Genomic DNA, 22,198 nt, shown 5'->3' with positions numbered 1-22,198 from the left:
TACATACACCTCCGTGTAGCACCTCTGTACCTGCTCCACTGTCACCGCACCTGAATCAGGCGACGTTTCCTCCTACTAGTGACAGTGCTGGCAGTGCAGGGGTTAATGGGTTCCAGCTCCTGTTCAGCCGCCTTATCACTCACCCGTCCAGCCAAACTTGTTATATGAGGGTGGAAAACCCCTGTCAAAGAGACAGTAACTAACAGTGTAAGTGTGAGACAGAAGGTTTCCGTCGAGTAGGCCCGAGATGCCGTCCAGAAATGGAGATTAATAGAAGGGGCCGCTCAGGGACTTATATGTGAGTGTGGGGGGAGCAAAGTGAAGATGGTTTCGGACAGACTCATCAAACTTAAAGGGATTTTCCTAGCAACAACATCATGGCCTGCAGGATAAGAGAGGAGTCTGACCGCTAGGATCGCCACCTGTTTGAGTGGGAGCCATGGTCGGAAATGTTCGTTGCTAAACCATTCAGTTCTACAGGCCTGGTCGAGTACAGCGCTGAGTTATCGTCATTATGACAGTGTAACTATAAAAAAAACTTTTCACATGTCAGAGAGACATAAAACAGCAGGTGTCAGGACTCACTGTATATACTCCTTCTGTCGTACACACAATAACGAGTTTTCAGCTTGTTAGCCAACCATTTAATGAAATAGGGAGTTCCATCTCACCACGTTAAGGTGACCTCACAGAGATGGTTCCTACACTGGCCCCTCGAACTGTATGTCTAAAACTGGGTTTAGTTGGATCCTTTATGCCCAGTTTGTAGGCTTATGGTCCGAGAGAGGCCAGGGCCAGTGTAGGAACCATCCCTCTGAGGTCACCTTAACATGGTGAGATGGTACACTCTATTTGATCAAATAGTTTGCTAAGAACCTCATTTAAAAAAAATCTTTAGAGCGGGTTTTTATCAACTGAGGGAATTTATAACATAACACTTCTGCAGCGTTTTTCTGGTTTTGTCTGCATATTAGCCATGACAGCGTAAAACTGCATAGTGTGAACAGTGATAATGGATTGCTGGACATGTTTTTTTTTTTTTTTGCTTATTTTTTATTTATTTTTTTTGTCAGAGAGACATGGCAAATGTGTTCATCAGTCCATAAGAATGAGCTTGGAGAAGTCTGCGCTCAGCACATTCCGCTCCCAGTTCTGTGTCAGTAATGAGCGAGACTCACAAAGTAAGTCCACGAGGCCGTCTCTTTTCACTGACACAGAGAGGGGAGCGTACCCCAGTAAGTCAAGACTTCTCCACCCTCCCAATCGGTACAGGTGTGAACACTCAAACAAAAGTTTTTTTATAAGGACAGTGACACTTTAATGCTTGACCCATAGACTTTAATGGCCTTGTAATACACCCTCAGCGGGATTTATGTAGAGGCAGTCCGCCTCTACATAAATCTTGGTAGCGCCGGAGATGCAGGGATATTTTTAAGTCCGGCGTAAAAAACGTCAGACTTAACATATGTCCCCCGTAATGTTGAGCTCTCCACGCTTCTCCGGTGTTAGGGTGCGGCCTCTCCGTTGTCCCCCGCTGACTGCAGCTCTGCTACTTCCGAGACAAACTAGTCTCTGGGGTGATAGTCCGCTCGGCCAATCACTGGCTGTGACAGAACAGCACCCAAGCTTGTGATTGGCTGGGCAATCGATCACTCCTGAGACCAGTTTGTCTCTGAAATAAAGGAACTGCAGTCAGCGGGGAACACCGAAGAGGCCTCATTGGGGGAGCGCAGAAGGGTAAGTATCATATGTTTATTATGTTTACAAACAGGGAAGCATTAAATACAAATGTTTAAGATAGATAGATATCGGAAAGATGGTGGTGTTGCAGGCTGTAGGGGCTGGATAGAAGTGATGACATCACTCGGGGGTGTGGCTTGAACTCAGAAATAAGATCCTGCAACGCCTCCTGAGACTGCTGAGGGTGATCGATTGTGTACGGAGAGAGGGAGGAGCTGGAGATAACACTGAAAATGAAAGGACTACACCTGACCTGACAGGTAAATCCAGCAGAAACACGCTATAGCAAGTAGTATTAGTGATAACTATATGTTAGTGAGTTCTATGTCTTGGGGTGATTTTCTGATACAGGAGCACCCCTTTAACTTCCACCTCTCCTACAAATAGATTATGTCCATTTCTGTTCGGTTTGCATCCCCCAGATGGGTGGTCTATCACCTAGGACTCTGTCATTCCCAGCAGCCAAGCAGCAGTCACATGCTGGGAAATCACAGATAGCCTATGCGGAGGACAGATGACCATAGTGTGATCAGCCAGGCTATTACTATGAAGAGAGCAGGTCCTCTTTTAATAAATAATGTGACCACAGCTGGAGTTCCCCTATCCGGCACCGACCATGTGGTCACAAGTGGAGGGAAAAAACCACAGGGAGTTTACAGCCTCCTTCTATCCGTCTCTCCTGATCTGTGATCGCAGGGGATTTCTGTGAGAGTCACTGGCTGAGAAGCCTCAGATGTGTTGTGGTGGTCACAAGCAGCACATCTACCGACCAGCCATGAGGACGGAGCGGGCACTGCTGACGGTGATCCTGATACTGCAAACAGGTGAGGGACCTAAAGACACCACGGGCTCTACTGTTACAGTATATGTAGCTTCATGGGGCTAAGGACTGGAAACAAGTGGGATATAGCTAGCTGACAAATTATGAAATATATCCAGCTCCAGTTAGATACGTCCCGACATGAAGCTGAGGTTGAGCTGGACTTCCAGCTTCTATCTTTCAGTAATTATGACTCTCGGAGGAAGATGTCCCAAAAATGTTCTGTAGATACATGTGGAAGAGGGGAATAGTTGGCAATGGTGGTTCTGATTATGTTGGCGAGGACCCAGTCCAATTATTGTTAGAATAGGACATGCAGTACCACAGTTCACCACGGCTTGATGGAAATATATTCTATAGGTGTTAATGCAACAGCGCCCCCAGTACACTAACTTTTTGAAAACACTGTATATAAAACTATATGTGTCCAATCTCAATTTTTTGCTTTCTTGTACAGGTACCATTTGCAGAATGGAACTAGTTACCTCGATAATAGGAAGGAGAGGAGGAGCTGTACATCTGCCAGTCACAGTGCCAGCTGAGTTTAGTACCAGGGATGTCTTCTGGAGACACTTGTCACCTACAGATCACTTGGTGGCTTCCTTTTCTAGAGGATCATTTGACACGGCCTATCAGTCTTGTTTCCATGGAAGAGTTCAGCTTCTTCAAAACTTTACTTTGGTTATCCTAAACCTAGAGCTGAAGGATACCGGGATATTCACCTGCCAAATGGTGGACACCAATGGTCACATGAGGCTTCATCAGTTCCACCTAACGGTCTATGGTGAGTGATTAAGTCTGACATGTTATGTATGTTGGGATGACATTGACATCCATGTAATTTCAAGCCTCAAAACCCATGTATTCTGTCCTAGAAGCGGTGGTGAAGCCAGAGGTCAAGGTGTATACTTCCCGAGACAACATAGATTGTGCCGTGTTTTTGGCCTGTAACACATCCATGGGAAGCAATGTGACATACAGCTGGACAACAGACACTGGCCAAGGGCTTCCCCTGAACAGAACCTACACTTTACATGATGAAAGTCGCCTACTCAAGGTTCTCCTAACCCCAAATGATCAAGAGGTTTCCTTCACGTGTACAGTAACAAACCTGGTCAGCCAGGAGGAAACAACCATAGCCCCATGGACCCATTGCTTCGGAAGAAAAGGTAAATCAAACTTTTCTTCTTTATACTCTTTGCGGCCAACCGTAAAAACCAACACCCTCAAGTGAATAGTTACATAAACAGAACTTATAGTGCTAACGTTTCATCCTTCCACCTGTTTCCAAAGCTCTACAGTACTAAGGTCATTGTGCGCCTCTACCCTGCTAGAATATACTGTATGATGGCGGTAGACAGGTGGGATTTGTACTGAGACCATGGTAGTGTCAACGCTGAGGTACAAGGGTCTCATTTTTATTCTTGTTATGATGCTCTCAGTCTGTAGTTAAGCCTCTTAAAAGGGTTGTCCAGGAAGTAAAACATGACTGAAGCCTTCTATGCCTTGGTGCTTACCTCCTCTTATTCCATGTTTTGTGTCCCTACCAAGATGTGGAGGGGCAGGTCTAAATCCTGATCATGTGGCGACACTGTACAGTTATTGGACAATGCAAAACACCACCATGCGTGACAATCGGGACTTAGACCCGCTCCTCTATGTCTCGGAGGAGAGGAGGTATACACTGGGGAGCAGAAGGCTTTAGCCATCTTCTGCTCCCCAGACAACTTACTGTAACTACAGATGCGTCCACTATCTTGGAGAATTTTGAAATCACCACAAAATCATGTTACTTTTTGAATACGCTACTCTAAAACCACTTATCTTGGTATATACTAAACCAAAAGGAAAAGGACAGGCACAATGGTAGATGAAAGGGACAACCGAAAAGTTTGGTATCTATGGATTTATTCCAATCTAACATTTAGTCAAGTCAACATGAAGTTGGCTGCTCCTCATATACAGCTGAAATCAATGGGTAACATTAACACGTAGGACTAGAGCAACACAAGCTTAGGGCCCTTGTACACCGAGCGATAATCGGCCAAATCAGGCCGATTATCGCTAAGTGTAATAGAGACAACAATCAGCCGATGACATGATCATTGGCTCATAGTTTCTTTAGGCCCTGACCTAAAATCATCGGGCGTCGGGCGAGCATCACTATGTGTAATAGTCATGCGTGATCAGCAGCTGAAGATTGTAGAATAAAATAATAAAATATTAACTCACCTTACCAAGTTCCCTGGTGTCCTCAGAAGCCCTTCCTGCTGTCTGCAGCTCTGCCTTCTGTTCCAACCTTTGCACTTCCAGGCTGGGGCCTCTTAGCCAATCACTGTCCGAGACAGGCCAGGGCTGCTCAGCCAATCACTGGCCGTGACAGATCGGGGTTGCTCAGCCAATCACTGGCTGAGACAGGTTGCTGGCTGCCCAGCCAATCGCTGGCCATGGCCTATCTCGGACAGCGATTGGCTGAGTGACCCTGGCCTGTCTCGGCCAGTGATTGGCTGAGCAGCCCCGGCCTGTCTCGGCCAGTGAGTGGCTGAGTGGCCCCGGCCTGTCTCGGCTAGTGATTGGCTGAGCGGCCCTCCAATGCAAAGGCCGGAACAAAAGGCAGAGCTGCAGACAGCAGGAAGGGCCTCCAAGGACACTGGGGAACATGGTAAGGTGAGGTAATATTTTATTATTTTACACCAAAGACATGGGCTGCACAGACATCGCCAACAATGTCTGTGCAGCCCTTGCTAAACAATTATTTGTAATAGGCCCAGTAAATTAGTGCAGATCTAGCAGATCGTCTCTCATTTACAGTATTGATCAGGCCACTGGTTGGGCCCTAACAGTTTCTCCAACTAGTAGATGGCTGTCGGTCCCAATCCTCTTTCGCGAGCACCTTGGTGGCCTTCACCGCGTGCTTGTATACACCATCATTTATCCCATATACAATCCTTAATATAAAGTTATTCTGCCAGTAGATGTACAGAATATGTTGTGAATCTCATTGGGAACATTTTCTCTTTTGCAGGAACCGACGCCGGAGTCTCCAGTAGTAAAGTCTTCTGGCTTCTTGGGATCTTTCTTGCCGTCACGTTTATTCTCATGATGTTCTTAGTCATCTTGTTGGTCAGATCTTCAGGTAAGAGAATCCCTTGTAGATAAGAATAAGCTGGCTCCATGCACTATATATATATATATATATATATATATATATATATATATATATATAGGGGAAGGTTATCTAGGGAATGTCCCTATATATGATGGTATCAACAATGGACTAGAGAACCCATCTCTTGGTGTTTCTCCACTTTATAGACTTAATCCCGCAGTAGAGATGAGCGAGCACCAAAATACTTGAATGCTCATTACTCGAGTAATGAAATCAATGGGAGACTGGAGTGTTTACCCAGTTGCCCCCTGCTTGGCAGAGCAGAGGGTACCTGGTTAATCAGAAAGTAACAGTCTGGCCCCCAGAGGGTTAAGTTAACCTCCTAGGGCCCAGACTGTGCTCTGTTGGTGGGGAAGGGAGCAGGAAAGTTATACTTACCAGAGCTGCCTTCACTATTGCCGCTCAGCCAATCAGCGACTGAGGTGGGACACCGATGCAGCATCTAATTAGCTGTGCGGAGTCCACTCAGCCAATCAGTGGCTGCAGTCCTCCCTCAGCCACTGATTGGCTCAGCTGCGATAGTGAAGACAGAAGGCAGCTCTGGTAAGTATAATTTCCCCACTCTCATGTGGTTTACAGTGTACCTGTCACAATCGGACCTTGCGGATCAACAAAGAGATTCTCTGCCAATCTAGAAGGTCGGGTCTCCATGGGTATGGAGACATGATACTTTTTTTTTTTATTAGTGGGAAGTTGCCACCATGAAAATGTGATCCAGTCTGCAGGCAGCATGTTATAGCGCAGGAGGAGCTGAGAAGATTAATATATAGTTTGTGGGAAAATTCATGACTAAGTAGTCAAGAGGGCGGTCCTACTTTGTAACTGACAACTGTAGTTATATGCACACAGATACAGTAGCTGTCAGTCACTGTGTTGGCTAAGTTGTCAAGAGGGCGGTCCTACTCAGTGATTGGAGGATTTATATGAACACTAAGGTTGACTGACAGCTACCTGTGTGTAAGTGTGCATATAGAGAGCTGTCAGTCACTGAGTAGACCCGCCCACCTGACTACTTATCCCAGAATGAGCAGAGATTTCCATGAATAAAGGGGAGGTTATCCTAGAGCTCTGCCCCCATATATATATATATATATATATATATATATAATCAAACCGATCAGCCCCTCCTGCTCTATAGAATGGGACAGGTTCACTTTAAGGGCATTAACCCTGTGTTTGCTGTGCAGGTAAATATAAGTTAAAAAACAGGAAAGAAACAATAAATGCAGCGACGATGTTACAACACAATGGAGACGGCGGACGTCAGGAAGTGAGACTGCAAAACAACGAGGAGAGAGTCCTGGAGAGAGAGACGGTGCTATAGATTACAGGAGGCAACGGACAAGGAGGGACGGATCAGCTGATCACTATCCGCTGCAACATGACCATGGAGAGTGCACTACAGATCTATCATGTGATACTTACTGTATCTAAGCCTATTGTGAGATACTGCCTGCTCAGCTGCTGTATCTGAACCTATTATGTGTGATACTCTCAGATGAGCTGCTGTATCTAATTCTATCATGTGCGATACTCTCTGCTGAGCTGCTGTATCTGAACTTATGTGTGATACTCTCTGCTGAGCTGCTGTATCTAATTCTATCATGTGCGATACTCTCTGCTGAGTTAGTGTATCTATCACATGGGATACTGTTTTCTGAGTCTTAGTATCTAAGACTTTCATGTGGGATACTGTCTAGTGAGTTGCTGTATCTAATCCTATCATGTGTGATACTCTCTGCTGAGTTAATGAATCTAACACTTTGGATTCCATCCTCTGAGGCTGTGTATCTAAGACTTTCATGTGGGATACTGTCTGCTAAGCTAATGTATCTGTGATACCAGGCTGAGTTAGGGTATGTATCACAAGGAAGTCAGTGTATCTAAGCCAGTTATTTGGGATACTGTCTACTGTGCCTGTGTATCTAAACCTATCACATGGGATAATGTATTGTGAACCTGTGTATCTAAGCCTATAATGTGTGATACTGTCGGCTGAGCCGTTGTATCTAATCTTATCCTGTGTGATACTGTCGGCTGAGCCGTTGTATCTAATCTTATCCTGTGTGATACTGTCTCAGGGAACCATATAGCACTACTCCTGTCAGATATTTTATACTCAGTATAATCAGGTATTGTTGTTTTGTATTGTGTTTATATAAAGTTTTATTTTTCTACATATTGTTTTTTATTGTATAGATCTAAAGGATAATAAAACTGAATGGCGTCTGTCTCTGTGGAGCTGTCAGCAGTGGGGGATCAATGAGGGAGGCAACAATATGGCGGCAATATACATTATGTAACAGTGCTGACACAGCGCCCTCTGCTGGAAGGATGCAACATTTTTTTTTTTTTTGTAAAAAATCTTCATTTATTGGGTCCCAATATTTAGGAGAATTTACTACAATTTTTATTCAGACAATTAATTATTTGTAAATATAAAAAAATGCAAAGGTGTGGGGGTGGGGTTTAGGGGAAGAGGATAAGAGAGGAATAGAGGAGATGAACAAGGTCTTCAGAAGCTTCAGACAAGTCATGGTATCTACAGTAGTCTTCATAACTTGTTTTAAGTTTTATTGTTTCATTAACCCCCCCGAACTGATATTGGGGTCCCAGGATGAGAGACCCCCACATTCAGGACCTGATGGCCTTCTCTCCTCTTTGTGGACACTAAAGCCCCCAAGGAGGGGATGGAGAACCAGTCAGAGGTGTCTCTCAGGTGTCTCAGGGTGTAGAAGCAGAACATATAGGGGGTCTTCATGTTGGGCACCATTGATATTAATAGTTCTCACTTCTCCCTCCGTTCTGGATATTCTGTATATGAAGTCTCTATCGTCATGTTACAACCAAGGTTCCTATCTCCTCGCTGCCCTAGTAGGACTGACTACGAGACATCAGTATGAGCAGAGGACATGTCTGGACATCAGTATGAGCAGAGGACATGGCTGGAGCGTGGACCTTTCCTCCCTTGTAGATAAAGAGTATTTAAGTCAAGTTTTAATGTTCTGGTCACTTTGTATCATGTGATCATCCAATAAGATGGCAGCTTGGTGAAGATCGCCACTGCTGAGCGGTCACTCAGGCGTCTGCTCCTTCCACATTGGCCATCGCTGTCGGGGCGGCTGTCACCAGGGAATACACGGTGGAGTAGTCATGCTGCAGGATGGAAAAGAGAATAAAAAGGTAATCATACATTACACATCTGATATATTGTATATATATATATATATATATATATATATATATATATATATATATATATAACACAGCTGATACTGATGGCAGCCATATCAGCATCTACCCCGATATGCATTATGTAGCCTAGAAGAAGATAGGAGCAGGTATCCTGTACAGAGAATATCGAAAATCCTGGTAAAAATAATTTTCTGTTGAGCCCATAAGTCTTCTTGACAGATCTCTTCTTCTGGTGGTCTCTTCTGCTGACAGGTCTCTTCTTCTGGTAGTCTCTTCTGCTGACAGGTCTCTTCTTCTGGTAGTCTCTTCTGCTGACAGGAATCTTCTTCTGGTAGTCTTCTGCTGACAGGTCTCTTCTGGTAGTCTCTTCTGCTGACAGGTCTCTTCTTCTGGTAGTCTTCTGCTGACAGGTCTCTTCTGGTAGTCTCTTCTGCTGACAGGTCTCTTCTTCTGGTAGTCTGCTGACAGGTCTCTTCTTCTGGTAGTCTCTTCTGCTGACAGGTCTCTTCTTCTGGTAGTCTCTTCTGCTGACAGGTAACTTCTTCTGGTAGTCTTCTGTTGACAGGTCTCTTCTGGTAGTCTCTTCTGCTGACAGGTCTCTTCTTCTGGTAGTCTTCTGCTGAAAGGTCTCTTCTTCTGGTAGTCTCTTCTGCTGACAGGTCTCTTCTTCTGGTAGTCTCTTCTGCTGACAGGTAACTTCTTCTGGTAGTCTTCTGCTGACAGGTCTCTTCTTCTGGTAGTCTTTTCTGCTGACAGGTCTCTTCTTCTGGTAGTCTTCTGCTGACAGGTCTCTTCTGGTAGTCTCTTCTGCTGACAGGTCTCTTCTTCTGGTAGTCTCTTCTGCTGACAGGTCTCTTCTTCTGGTAGTCTCCTCTGCTGACAGGTCTCTTCTTCTGGTAGTCTCTTCTGCTGACAGGTCTCTTCTGGTAGTCTCTTCTGCTGACAGGTCTCTTCTTCTGGTAGTCTCTTCTGCTGACAGGTCTCTTCTTCTGGTAGTCTCTTCTTCTGGTGTATCTTCTGCTGACAGATCTCTTCTTCTGGTAGTCTCTATTACTGAAAGGTCTCTTCTCATAGTTTCTCCTGCTGATAGGTTTCTTCTTCTGGAGTCTCTTCAGCTGACAGGACTCTTCTTCTGGTAGTCTCTTCTGCTAAAAGGTCTCTTCTGAAGTAATATCTTCCTCTGTCCGGCTCCATCTTCTGAGGTAGTCTTCTCTCCTGCTGACAGGTCTCTTCTGAAGTAATCTCTTCTTTCTGGCCTCTTTTTCTGAAGTAATCTCCTATTCTGTTGACAGGCCTCTTCTTCTGAGAGTTCTTCTCTTTTGCCAACTCTTTTCTGAAGTAGTCTTCTGTTCTGCTGACAGGTCTCGTTTTCCCAGGTAGACTCCTCTACTGCTGACAGGCTTCTTCTTCTCCTCAGATAATCCACTTGTCTGCTAAGAGGTTTCTTCTTCTTAGGTAATCTCCTCTACTGCTGACAGGCTTCTTCTTCTCCTCAGATAATCCACTTGTCTGCTAAGAGGTTTCTTCTTCTTAGGTAATCTCCTCTACTGCTGACAGGCTTCTTCCTCTTAGGTAATCTACTTGTCTGCTGACAGGCTTTTACCTCTGAGGCTTTATCCTCTTCTGCTGGCAGACCTCTTCTTTTGAGGTAATCTCTTCTGCTGACAGGCTTTTTTTTCTCTCAGGTAATTTACTGGTCTGCTGACAGGCATCTTCCTCTGAGGTAATATCCTCTTCCGCTGGCAGAACTCTTCTTCTGCGGTAACATTCTGTTCTGCTGTAGGACCTCTTCTTCTTAGGTAATCTCCTCTTCTGCTGACAGGCCTCTTCTTCTGAGGTAATCTCTTCTGCTGACAGATGTTTTATAGAAAAATCTGTAACATTTTCATAGAGTGACCCACAAGCTGGAAGGTATGGTAATATATTTTATCTTTGTTTCTCAAACTCTTCAAAGTGGTCACAAATTAAAACCGCAGTGGTAAGAGCTGAACACCAATGGGTTTCAGACTGAGAATTCTGTAATCCTTGTCTTCGGACATTGCAGTTGTACTTTTTGAGCTGGGCCATTATCCTTTGTAATGTGCTTTAGTGGCGAGTGGCAGCATCTGGCCCAAGCACACCTACCTCCTATACAGGTGAGAAGCCCTACACCCATAAAGAACTGATGGAAAAACATTGGTTATAACGTCTTCTGGTATAGTCTACTCTTCCGCTGATGTGGAAGTTTCTTCTTTTTTTGTGACACCTCGTAGGATTTCTGTTCTTCTGACAGAATAAAAAGGGTCTCAACTCACTCCTGCCCTTTTCTCTTGGGGTAAGATTGGACTACACTAGGCAACTGGAAGTTCAAGAGTGTTGGTGAGACATCTCATCATAAATGGCCACCATGATCAAAGACAAAAATTAATATGGATACGTACGCTGTCTCGTCTCTCGCAAGGCAAACCTGGAATAATAAAGTAATAAGAAAGAGTAAGTAACTTTCTCTATGGTTTCCATTTAAAATGAAGACTATTTGGTATCTGCTCCATACATCAGCTGGTTATATGGCCGTGAATTGCCAGTTCCTTATGACAATTCTTGTGTCAACTCTCATTGTGTCACCATATGGATCAAGGTGCCCATGGACATAAGAGCAAAGTCAGCCAAACCCATAGATTTTTGTGGGACCAACCAACCATCTAAGGTGTATGGGAGTGTATCAACACTTTCCTGGTAGATGACCTCTAGTCTGGGAGGTTAAAGAGGTCACAGACATCTCTGGATATTGTCCCCTTCTATAGAATATGGTAGATCATAGAATTGACCTTGACTTGAAATTTAGGCTCCGCTTAGACTTTAAAAAATGTAGGCTTTTATGATTTTCTGTGAGGAACATAGTCAGGACTGAGGCCCAATTCACACATCCGACACAGTCCTGCTCGTAGCTGTGGAGCCACATAGACAGCATTAAAACTAGAAACCATCCTACCCATCCACATTGGCACAGACCCAACGTAGGTGATCCATGCCACAACTACAGGTCACACTATGGCGGCTTATTAATTTGTTATTTTTTATTTTTTTGCTGCACGGATGACAGCCCCAGCATAAACATATGTGTATGGGGCCATAGAAATGAATGGGTCCCAATGTCCTTCATATTTCTCCTCCATTGGGAAACTTGACTTTTGGGGGGATAAAAATGACATTGTGAAGCCGCAGCCTACACAAGATATAATATTATAAGAATATGGCTAACCTCTCTGTAAGTAGTCCGGATGTATATATGTGTAGCACACGTCATCTTCTTCTTTATCTTTTCTCTCAGATTCTGAAAATTGGGAAAAATTATGAAATTTAGGACCTCCTGTTTTAAAGGGTTAAGAAAATACAAATGCTGCAAAAGAAGATAGCCGTGGGGCAGTCGCCCAGTACTACAATTCCCAAAATGCATTGCTTTACCTCAGCTCTTTATCACAGTCCTCCCACCCTGCCTACTCCCCTCCCACAGCACTTTCACCCAAATTGTTGCAGGACACAGTACATTGTTTCCCCATACAGCAAGTCTGCAAAAGCTTATGTATTCCCTGCCTGGTCCTCTGTCTGTGGCATTGTTCAGCACAGAACAGCATGCTGCAATTACACCTCATTCTACCCTGTCTATATATACTGTTATATACCTGTCTAATATATATGCATGTATATTTATATGTCTATATCTGTATATATGACGGGAATGCTGATGTAAAGCCTGGAGGGACTGGTTAGAGATAGTGACATCACTCTATCACCACTGGGGGTGGGGCTCCTGTGACATCACAGGATGATGCGTTGTCTCTTTAAAAATGGTGAAGCCAGTCATCTGGAGACAACACTAAAAATTAAGGAACTACTCAACTTCCTAGTAGATGTCAGCAATCAAAACCATGGTATGAACCATTGGAAGCCATTTTTCATAAAAACTGTATTCTATACTGTATGCTAGCACCAAAGATTGGGACACAGAGAGTCCATGACTCCGAACTGCCATGTGCACGAGGACTAAGTTGACCAAACAAGACACATAGGAACTTATGAGGCAGCTTCGGGTGATAATCTTCATTCAGACAATTGCTTATAGGTAACATGCTCCGAGGTGTCACCTCCTGCACCCTAATCCATGAACACCAGTTCTAACAATAACTGTCCAGTATGGGCAGAATCATCAGACATCAGGTTGTTGTTGGCTGTGTGAGATGTGTAATGTCCCTTGAAATTACTTGCTGTGTACAAATAGGTGATATCTATCGTAAAAAATCAGTAGCGTAGCAACCATGGAGGCAGACCACGCAACTGCTAAGGGGCCCATGCAGCAAAGCCTTGTCTGCCTCCATGGTAAGGATCACAGCTGCTTCCCACCCCCAGACAGCCAAGAGCAGAGACATTTACATTGCCCTACCGGTGATAGTGTGCTGCTGGTGACGCCGTCGGCACATGAAGAACAGGAGAGGCACGGAGAGCAGGGGTAGAGGGGCAGCAAGCAGAATCCAGGGAGACACTGAAGTCTTTTCATCGGGTGATGGTGATGGGAGAGGGGGTCGCTCTGTGAGAAGAAAGACGGATCCGTCACTTAATAGACAGCTCTTTCTATGGTTTGGCGACCACTTCCTCATAGGTTAGCTTATAATATTATACATATCGTATTAGTACCGGAAAGTGATCACTATGTTTAGGCTGAAGTTAGACGTACAAGAGGACTTTCAGCAGTGAACTATTGATAGCTCGTACTATACAATGCATTATGCTGACTATATACTGTATATATACAGCCATTCCTCCACTACTTACATGGCTGACCTTGGGGGATCACCAGACGGCCCATGGCTGCAATACAAACCCATCAGCACCCAACAGTCATGACACCAGAACCCCACCGATACTCTACATGCCATAATATGACTGTGGCGTATACTGGAACAAACTGGTAGGAACAGAGGATTCTCCTACTGGCAGCTAAGGTCCTGTGATCCCAGCCTGGGAGACCCTCGAGGGCGGTCCCTTATGCCTTAGGTGGTCCCTTATCCCACTGTATGGGTGGTGACACTACAAGGGATTGATACACTTACTTATGACCCCCCCCTCTGATCCTTCAGTGACAATAAATAAACTCTAAAATGGTCTCCAATTCTGACCGTTTTGGGTGTCTTACCTCGGACAGTCACCATGGCAGTAGCATGGTAGGTCCTATATACGCCATTGAAGCTTATTTGTCGGGAGCAGCTGTAGAACCCGGTCACATTCCAGTCTACCATTGCAAATCGTAACTCGTTATCGTTTTCTGAGAAGTTAATGACGGTTTTATTCTTGTAGAAAGTCGTGTTCGTTTTTATGTACCATGAGTAACTGTGACACCTAAGAGTCAAGGGTTCTCCGATATAGATGATGGGAGGAGTCTGAAGGATCAAATGGGCTGAAATAGGGAGAAGATAAGAGGCATCAAGAAGCTGGAAATATCAACAACACTTCATGATACTTCTACGTGAGATGGAGAGGATCCAGGTCAACTTACAGAGAACCACGTCCAGTCTGACCGGATCACTCCTGAGATCTGAGTTGGTCCAGCACTGGTAACGCCCGCTATGCTCACTAGATGTTGAGTTGATCTTGATCGTCTGGCTATGATGAGACTGTCGTTGACCATCCTTGGACCAATAGTATCTGGGGTTCTTCGGAGCCATAGATCCAATGTTACAGGATATAGTCACTGGTTCATATGATAATATAATCCTCCAGTTGGGGGAGAAGGTCACCACAGGCTTCACTTCAGCTCCTTAAAAATATACAAAAACATACGACATCAGAACAACCTACAGGCATTGCCCTGTCTATTTACCTGCCATACTCTGATTAAACCTTAAAAAAGAAGGGGGCAGCACATCGATACAACATGTCCAAGCTTGGCTTTACTAACCGCTACCTAGATGTCACCATTAGTTTCTCATGAATTTTTGGGTGCAGAAGTACAAGACTACAAGACTAAGACACAACGTTATTAACGGACCTTTTTTGTAGTATGTTGTATATACTTGAATATCACCAAAGAGATATGCTGATCTTTAGCGCAGAGCATTCATGGTGTGTCCGGCACCCAGCGGCGTTTCGTGGGTCACCACATGTGGCCTGGTCCCAATTCTTCTGCTGCAGCTCACCACTCATGGCCCAGTCCTGTCCACTCCTCCACCTCACTCCTCGTTTGGTCCATGGCAGCAGGTGTCCTCTGGCTTCTTCTTGCCTCCCAACCTGGGCCTAATGCTTCTGGCTCTGCTACAGTTTCCCCACTATCCTCTAGGACAGCTGTCCTCTTAGATTTTAAGTTCCAGTGCGATCCTCATTATTCTTCCTTTGTTGCTCCACCCATTCCCTCTTGCCTGTGCGTTGTGTGTTCATCGTTTTACCATCATTTTGAGTCCAAATAATGTCCGTTATTTCATAATAAAGGTTGTGATTGTACAAATAACAGGCATCATTATAGAATAACGGCCGTTATTTAGACTCAAAAAGACAGCTGGCAAATGGCTGTAAATGGACTGTGTGGGAACATAGCTTTATGGTGACAGGTTTCCTTTAGGCTGCGTTCACACAGCGTTTACACACCATAAGGACACCCATAAATAAGGATCATGATTATTTTTACAGCCATTATTCTTGTACGGCGTATGGTATGGAGCTCAGCATAGCACACTTGCACAGCACAGCAGGGACAGAGTGTACAGTATGGCAGCTTCCAGCCACCAGGGGGAGCTCACCACAGCACACTCGTACAGGACAGCAGGGACAGCGTACGGTATAGCGGCTTCCAGCCACCAGGGGGAGCTCACCACAGCACACTCGTACAGGACAGCAGGGACAGCGTACGGTATAGCGGCTCTCAGCCACCAGGGGGAGCTCACCACAACACACTCGTACAGGACAGCAGGAACAGCGTACAGTATGGCGGCTTCCAGCCACCAGGGGGAGCTCAGCACAGCACACTCGTACAGGACAGCAGGGACAGCGTACGGTATAGCGGCTTTCAGCCACCAGGGGGAGCTCACCACAGCACACTCGTACAGCACAGCAGGGACAGCGTACGGTATAGCGGCTTTCAGCCACCAGGGGGAGCTCACCACAGCACACTCGTACAGGACAGCAGGGACAGCGTACGGTATAGCGGCTTTCAGCCACCAGGGGGAGCTCACCACAGCACACTCGTACAGCACAGCAGGGACAGCGTACGGTATAGCGGCTTTCAGCCACCAGGGGGAGCTCACCACAGCACACTCGTACAGGACAGTATAGCGGCTTCCAGTATAACGGCAGACTGTGTGCAGCTCTACATCTGGCGGTAGGGGACAACAGGGATGGCAGGAGGCAACGGGCCTCTTGATGCTTTGCCTGCATATTTACAAGTGACGGCCGTGGAAGCAAACATCGGGGTTGGCAGCAGGTGACGGTCTTCATGTCCTGCATGCAGCTGCTCTGCATTGGACGGTGAAGGTAGGGGACAATGACAGCTACATGCCCTGGATATGCCTCCAAACAAACACTTTGCTAGGTCTTACTTTTTTCCGGGGAGGCCTTTGTCTCATGCCTGTTAGTATAGATGTTATTGGGGGAGCGGGAAGTCCCACGCATCACTGCTCCCATCATATGTGACTATTACATCGGTTTCCTCTCATCGTATCAACACTATGCAAATAAGTCATAAAACTGGGTCAGAGAATCGGCCAGAAATACAGTGCACAGGTGCAGCCTACCCTCTCATCATCCGGAAGAAACCAAGAACAAACCTCTATGGTGCTAAGACTCCGACACCAAGGACCCCATTACACGGAGCCGACTCGGCCGATCATCCGCTGATCGTACCAAATGGTCTGACACCGAACTCATCGGCCGCCGACTGCGCAATTACTACGTGTAATAGTGATGCGCGGCTGCCGCATAACAATTGAATAAACTGTTATACATCCCCTCTCCAGGCTCCCGCTCTTCTCCTGCACTCTCCCTGCCCCCTGACGCCGCGGCTGCAGCTTCAGAGCCGTCCTGGCCAGTGATTGGCTGAACAGCCTGTCAGCTCAGAGAAGCTGCAGCCGCAGCACCGGGAGGCGGGGAGAGGGCAGGAGAAGAGCGGGAGCATGGAGAGGGGATGTATAACAGTCTAGGGCAAGGGCTGCACGGACATTGCTAACTATATATATATATATAGATATATATATATACAACCCTTGTTAAATGATGATCGAGCATCATGGACGCTCGTTTACTTTGTTGATTGGGCCGTCTAATAGGACCCTAAGTCTCCCCCAACTAAGGGGCGCTCTCATGGAGAGTCTCTAATAATAGGTATATCATAAATTGGACTTTTTGGGGGAGATTTATCAAACATGGTGTAAAGTGAAACCGGCTCAGTTGCCCCTAGCAACCAATCAGATTCCACCTTTCATTTTCCAAAGAGTCTGTGAGGAATGAAAGGTGGAATCTGATTGGTTGCTAGGGGCAACTGAGCCAGTTTCACTGTACACCATGTTTGATAAAGCTCCTCCCTTGTATTCTATTCTGGAACCTTCTAGTTATAGTTCTGCAATCACAAGACACGGAAAGATAAAAAAATGCATCAATAATTGAGTAAAGGGCTCCGAGGGGTTAAAGGAGAAATTCGGCCAGACCCATTTTTTTTTTAAGTAAGTGAAGGGGAGGATAAAAGAAATGATGTACTCTTACCTCCCCCAGAGGACGTCACTGTTGGGAAGGGAAAAGGGCAATAATATAGTAACTTAAGCCAAGATGGCCCCATGATGTGAGTCTATGGGATTAGGTTACTCACATAGACAGATGTCAGGGGGAGAAGAGTGCAGCAGCGCATGTCTCTTTCGGCTCCTTCTCCTGATTGGTGACAGAGATGCCCCCAGGACTTATGGTAGGGCAGAATAGGGAGACCAACCAGCAGTAACACAAGGAATACATAGATGTACGTATCACATGGCAGAAACAAAACTGAATGGCAGGTTATTATTGTAGGATGGAAGCCATCAGAAAAGTGATAGCTCTGAGGGCAGAGGGCGACATAAACAGGACAGCAGAGTCTGTGGCAGGAGCAGAGCCAGAAAACAATATGCAAAAAAATCAGCAATAAACCAGAAACAACAGCAAAACTGTTATTACTGTTCAATGTGAACACAGACAAGGACATTGACAGAGACATATAAACAGACATAACACCTAAATGAACATTAGAAGGCTGAAGAAGTAACAATTACTCACCACAGGGGGTCGCTACAGAAACTGGAAAACATAAAAAAGAGAGGTCAGTGCGGAGAACTGACAGGATCCGAGGGGTCAGTGCGGAGAACTGATAGGATCAGAGGGGTCAGTGCGGAGAACTGACAGGATCAGAGGGGTCAGTGCGGAGAACAGACAGGATCAGAGAGGTCAGTGCGGAGAACATAGAGGATCAGAGAGGTCAGTGCGGAGAACTGACAGGATCCGAGAGGTCAGTGCGGAGAACTGACAGGATCAGAGGGGTCAGTGCGGAGAACTGACAGGATCAGAGGGGTCAGTGCGGAGAACTGACAGGATCAGAGGGGTGAGTGCGGAGAACTGACAGGATCAGAGAGGTCAGTGCGGAGAACAGAGAGGATCAGAGAGGTCAGTGCGGAGAACTGACAGGATCAGAGGGGTCAGTGCGGAGAACTGACAGGATCAGAGGAGTCAGCGTGGAGAACAAAAAGGATCAGAGAGGTCAGTCTAGATCAGTGCTTCTCAGTTCCAGTCCTCAGGCCTCACCAACAGGTCATGTTTTGAGGATTTCCCATACAAAGAACTCCAGTGATAATACCTGATGCAGGTATAAATATATCACCTGTGAAATACTAAGGAAATTCTCAAAACATGACCTGTTGGTGAGGCCTGAGGACTGGAACTGAGAAGCACTGGTCTAGATAACTGACAGGATCAGAAAGGTCAGTGCGGAAAACTGACAGGATCAGCGAGGTCAGTGCGGAAAACTGACAGGATCAGCGAGGTCAGTGCGGAAAACTGACAGGATCAGCGAGGTCAGTGCGGAAAACTGACAGGATCAGCGAGGTCAGTGCGGAAAACTCACAGGATCAGCAAGATCAGTGCGGAGAACAAAAAGGATCAGAGAGGTCAGTGCAGAGAACTGACAGGATCAGATAGGTCAATGTAAACAGAGCAGAGAGGTATAAAGTTAGGAGACAGGGTGAACATAGGACTCTACTACTCTGACTACTATTACAATAGCTCATCTATCTATCTCCTATCTATCTATCTATCTATCTATCTATCTATCTATCTATCTATCTCCTATCTATCTATCTCCTATCTATCTATCTATCTATCTATCTATCTATCTATCTATCTCCTATCTATCTATCTATCTCCTATCTATCTATCTATCTCCTATCTATCTATCTATCTATCTATCTCCTATCTATCTATCTCCTATCTATCTATCTATCTATCTATCTATCTATCTATCTATCTATCTCCTATCTATCTATCTATCTATCTATCTATCTATCTATCTATCTCCTATCTATCTATCTATCTATCTCCTATCTATCTATCTCCTATCTATCTATCTATCTATCTATCTCCTATCTATCTATCTATCTATCTCCTATCTATCTATCTATCTATCTATCTATCTATCTATCTATCTATCTATCTCCTATCTATCTATCTATCTCCTATCTATCTATCTCCTATCTATCTATCTATCTATCTCCTATCTATCTATCTATCTATCCCTGGTGAAGCTGTCCTATTCTATAGATCAGTGCTTTGGGCTGCGGGCAGAGGGGCAGCAGATGATACTTACAGAGGATGAGGAGGAGAAGTTGGGCTCCCATGATGCTTGGGGTCCCTCCGCACCTGCACAGTACACACTGTCCCTTCTCTACAGCACAGTACATTCTTGTTTCCTGTCATATCCTGTAGTTGTGGTGAATATATTATCATATATAATAGACAGGTCTATCCTGGGGCCGTCCCTCATTGTGGTTACAGTAACCCGACATACAGAGGTTCAATTACCGAAATCCGTCATTATCCATCATTACATTGTGATGCTATCCATTGGGGTAGTCACAGCCCCACCCCCTGTATAGAATCTCACGTATTGTACATCTATATACACATATACATGCCAGACCATAGCTTTTAGAGCAGAGTGGTGGTTGGTAACCTAGACAACGATAAAGGAAATCAAAGGGGAACTCTGGAAGAGGGATATTATTTTCTATTAAAATATACATTAAAAGTTCTATATATGTCTCTATATAATGTATTACCGTATCTGTGCACTTCTGCCGCACTGGTAGTTGATATCCAGGAAGTGAAGAAAACTGGTCTCTATACAATCCACTCTGTCTCCTGCTCCCTCTGCTGCCCCACCCTCCGGGGACAGAGATCATGTGACCTCCGTCTCACATTGAGTTTATTTGCTGAGCACAGACTGATGATGCAGACGTGACAGGGGGAAGGGTGCGGATGAAGAGGGGCGTGGTGTGAGCAGAAAGGGGTGGGGCATCAATGTAAGGCCCAGAAAAGTTCGGGGTATGTGTGGGAGGGGGCGGGGGTACGGGGGTGGGAGAAACAGAACCTTCTGAGTGTGCACAGCAAAGACTACTGGGAAATGTAGTCTGATAGCAATGCATGGGAGGAGGAAGAACAAGATAGACGGAGCAGGCAGAACACTGCATCAGAGGAGCGGGACTACTCTACAACCACATGAAAGTGTCCGGGGGAACATAGGAACCTTGCACCTTTTTCACCTTTAACAAGGCTGCATGAAGTTCCCATTTAAAGGGGTACTCCAGCGAAACTCTTTTTCTTTCAAATCAACTAGTTTTAGAAAGTTATGTAGATTTGTAATTTACTTCTATTTAAAAATCTCCAGTCTTCTATTACTTATCAGCTGGTGTATGTCCTGCAGGAAGTGGTGTATTCTCTCCAGTCTGATACAGTGCTCTCTGCTGCCACCTCTGTCTATGTCAGGAACTGTCCAGAGCAGCAGCAAATCCCCATAGAAAACCTCTCCTGCTCTGGACAGTTCCTGACATGGACAGAGGTGGCAGCAGAGAGCACTGTGTCAGACTGGTGAGAATACACCACTTCCTCCAGGGCATACAGCAGCTGGTAAGTACTGGAAGACTGGAGATTTTTAAATAGAAGTAAATTACAAACCTATATAACTTTCAGAAACCAGTTGATTTGCAAGAAAAAGATTTTCCCCGGAGCATCCCTTTAAGTTGTCAGACACAGTCCTTACAAAATGTGGGACACTCTGAAGAGACACTTCATGCTTAGCGCTTACACATGTACAAGTCTACAATGGTTTGTGGAAAAAAAGTCTTTTAAACAGCACTTCTGTGTCTAGGGTGATGCTCGTAGTAAGAAAAAATTCCCATTGTATTATAAAAGTTCATTCTCGGCACTCACCATCTTGCTTCACAAATTTTATTGTAGAAAAAAAATCATCGAAAGTATACAACGGCAACAGGACGTTTCGGCGTCAAGCCGTCAAGACAGTTGAGGAAGGCTTGACGCTGAAAAATCCTGTTGCCGTTGTATACTTTCGATGATTTTTTTTCTACATAAAATTTATGAAGCATGATGGTGAGTGCCGAGAATGAACTTTTATAATACAATGGTCTAAGGTCCTCCCTCATATAGGCCAATACTAGTTGGGGTTGTAGCGGTGGTGGTGGTGTAATATCTCTCACCATAGTCTCCTGAGCCCGGGGGCATGGTGGTCCCAGTCTCTACTCACATCCTAGAGCCCAGTCCTAGTATAAGGTCCCAGCACCAAGGTCACCCATGTCCTGTGAGGGCTAGCTGCCCCCACTCCAATAACACTAGATATAAACAGCCTGGTCCTGGTGTAACCGAATGGGGCTTGTTTTTTGCGGGATAGGTTCTATTTTATTGGCACCAATTCTTTTACCATATAATTTACTATAAAACAATTATTTGTGAAATGGGGAAAAAGAAAACCTCTTATCGTAATTTTTTTATATTTTGTAAATGACGTGAACTTTATTCTGGGGGCGGAGCCATCACAGTAATATAAATCTGTATAGTATAAAGTAATTGCTTTCTGTTGGCGTATGCTGACATCCAGACCTGTTGTATCCACCATGGACGCTGCTCTAGTACAGGATGAGCTGTATACTGTAACTTCAGCGAGTAAAGGAAAAAGTGGTGGATTCCTATTGGCGTCAAACCCTCCAAAGTACTAAGAGAGACGGCTC

At 45.2% G+C, this 22,198-nt stretch overlaps 2 protein-coding genes across 5 annotated transcripts; one reads left to right on the top strand and one right to left on the bottom strand.

Annotated features, from left to right (window-relative positions):
• The first annotated feature begins 1,941 nt into the window (after positions 1-1,941).
• Positions 1,942-7,906, top strand: LOC138770922 (SLAM family member 8-like). 2 transcript variants are annotated; one of them, XM_069950241.1, is made up of 6 exons: positions 1,942-2,000; positions 2,437-2,564; positions 3,018-3,344; positions 3,439-3,729; positions 5,586-5,696; positions 6,917-7,906. In XM_069950241.1, exons 2-6 carry the CDS (start codon positions 2,474-2,476, stop codon positions 7,051-7,053), a joined length of 957 nt encoding a protein of 318 aa, XP_069806342.1. In that variant the 5' UTR covers positions 1,942-2,000; positions 2,437-2,473; the 3' UTR covers positions 7,054-7,906. The 2 variants fall into 2 exon arrangements, with proteins under 2 accessions (XP_069806342.1, XP_069806341.1); XM_069950240.1 differs by having other exon boundaries at positions 3,436-3,729.
• A 747-nt stretch (positions 7,907-8,653) lies between these two features.
• Positions 8,654-18,210, bottom strand: LOC138770938 (low affinity immunoglobulin gamma Fc region receptor III-A-like). 3 transcript variants are annotated; one of them, XM_069950261.1, is made up of 8 exons: positions 18,186-18,210; positions 16,487-16,613; positions 14,455-14,715; positions 14,095-14,355; positions 13,345-13,488; positions 12,166-12,237; positions 11,345-11,370; positions 8,654-8,885 (listed from the first exon to the last, which is right to left on the bottom strand). In XM_069950261.1, exons 2-8 carry the CDS (start codon positions 16,572-16,574, stop codon positions 8,808-8,810), a joined length of 930 nt encoding a protein of 309 aa, XP_069806362.1. In that variant the 5' UTR covers positions 16,575-16,613; positions 18,186-18,210; the 3' UTR covers positions 8,654-8,807. The 3 variants fall into 3 exon arrangements, with proteins under 3 accessions (XP_069806362.1, XP_069806363.1, XP_069806364.1); XM_069950262.1 differs by lacking the exons at positions 16,487-16,613; positions 18,186-18,210 and adding an exon at positions 17,646-17,753; XM_069950263.1 differs by lacking the exon at positions 11,345-11,370 and having other exon boundaries at positions 8,797-8,885.
• Between the last annotated feature and the right edge of the window lie 3,988 nt (positions 18,211-22,198).

This window comes from Dendropsophus ebraccatus, chromosome 13, assembly GCF_027789765.1.
Source record: "Dendropsophus ebraccatus isolate aDenEbr1 chromosome 13, aDenEbr1.pat, whole genome shotgun sequence".
Classification (NCBI taxonomy): Eukaryota; Metazoa; Chordata; class Amphibia; order Anura; family Hylidae; genus Dendropsophus; species Dendropsophus ebraccatus.
This window is presented reverse-complemented; position numbering and strand designations above follow the sequence as displayed.

What these genes read in the sequence shown, in the direction of transcription:
- LOC138770922 (XM_069950240.1), top strand. Translation starts at nt 2,474, where the DNA reads ATGTGTTGTGGTGGTCACAAGCAGCACATCTACCGACCAGCCATGAGG. An exon ending in CCATTGCTTCGGAAGAAAAG is followed by an intron (nt 3,730 to 5,585) that starts GTAAATCAAACT and finishes TCTCTTTTGCAG; the next exon opens with GAACCGACGCCGGAGTCTCC. An exon ending in CTTGTTGGTCAGATCTTCAG is followed by an intron (nt 5,697 to 6,916) that starts GTAAGAGAATCC and finishes TTTGCTGTGCAG; the next exon opens with GTAAATATAAGTTAAAAAAC.
- LOC138770938 (XM_069950261.1), bottom strand. Translation starts at nt 16,574, where the DNA reads ATGATGGGAGCAGTGATGCGTGGGACTTCCCGCTCCCCCAATAACATC. An exon ending in TGCCATGGTGACTGTCCGAG is followed by an intron (nt 13,489 to 14,094) that starts GTAAGACACCCA and finishes TTCTTCTCACAG; the next exon opens with AGCGACCCCCTCTCCCATCA. An exon ending in TCCGGACTACTTACAGAGAG is followed by an intron (nt 11,371 to 12,165) that starts GTTAGCCATATT and finishes TTATTATTCCAG; the next exon opens with GTTTGCCTTGCGAGAGACGA.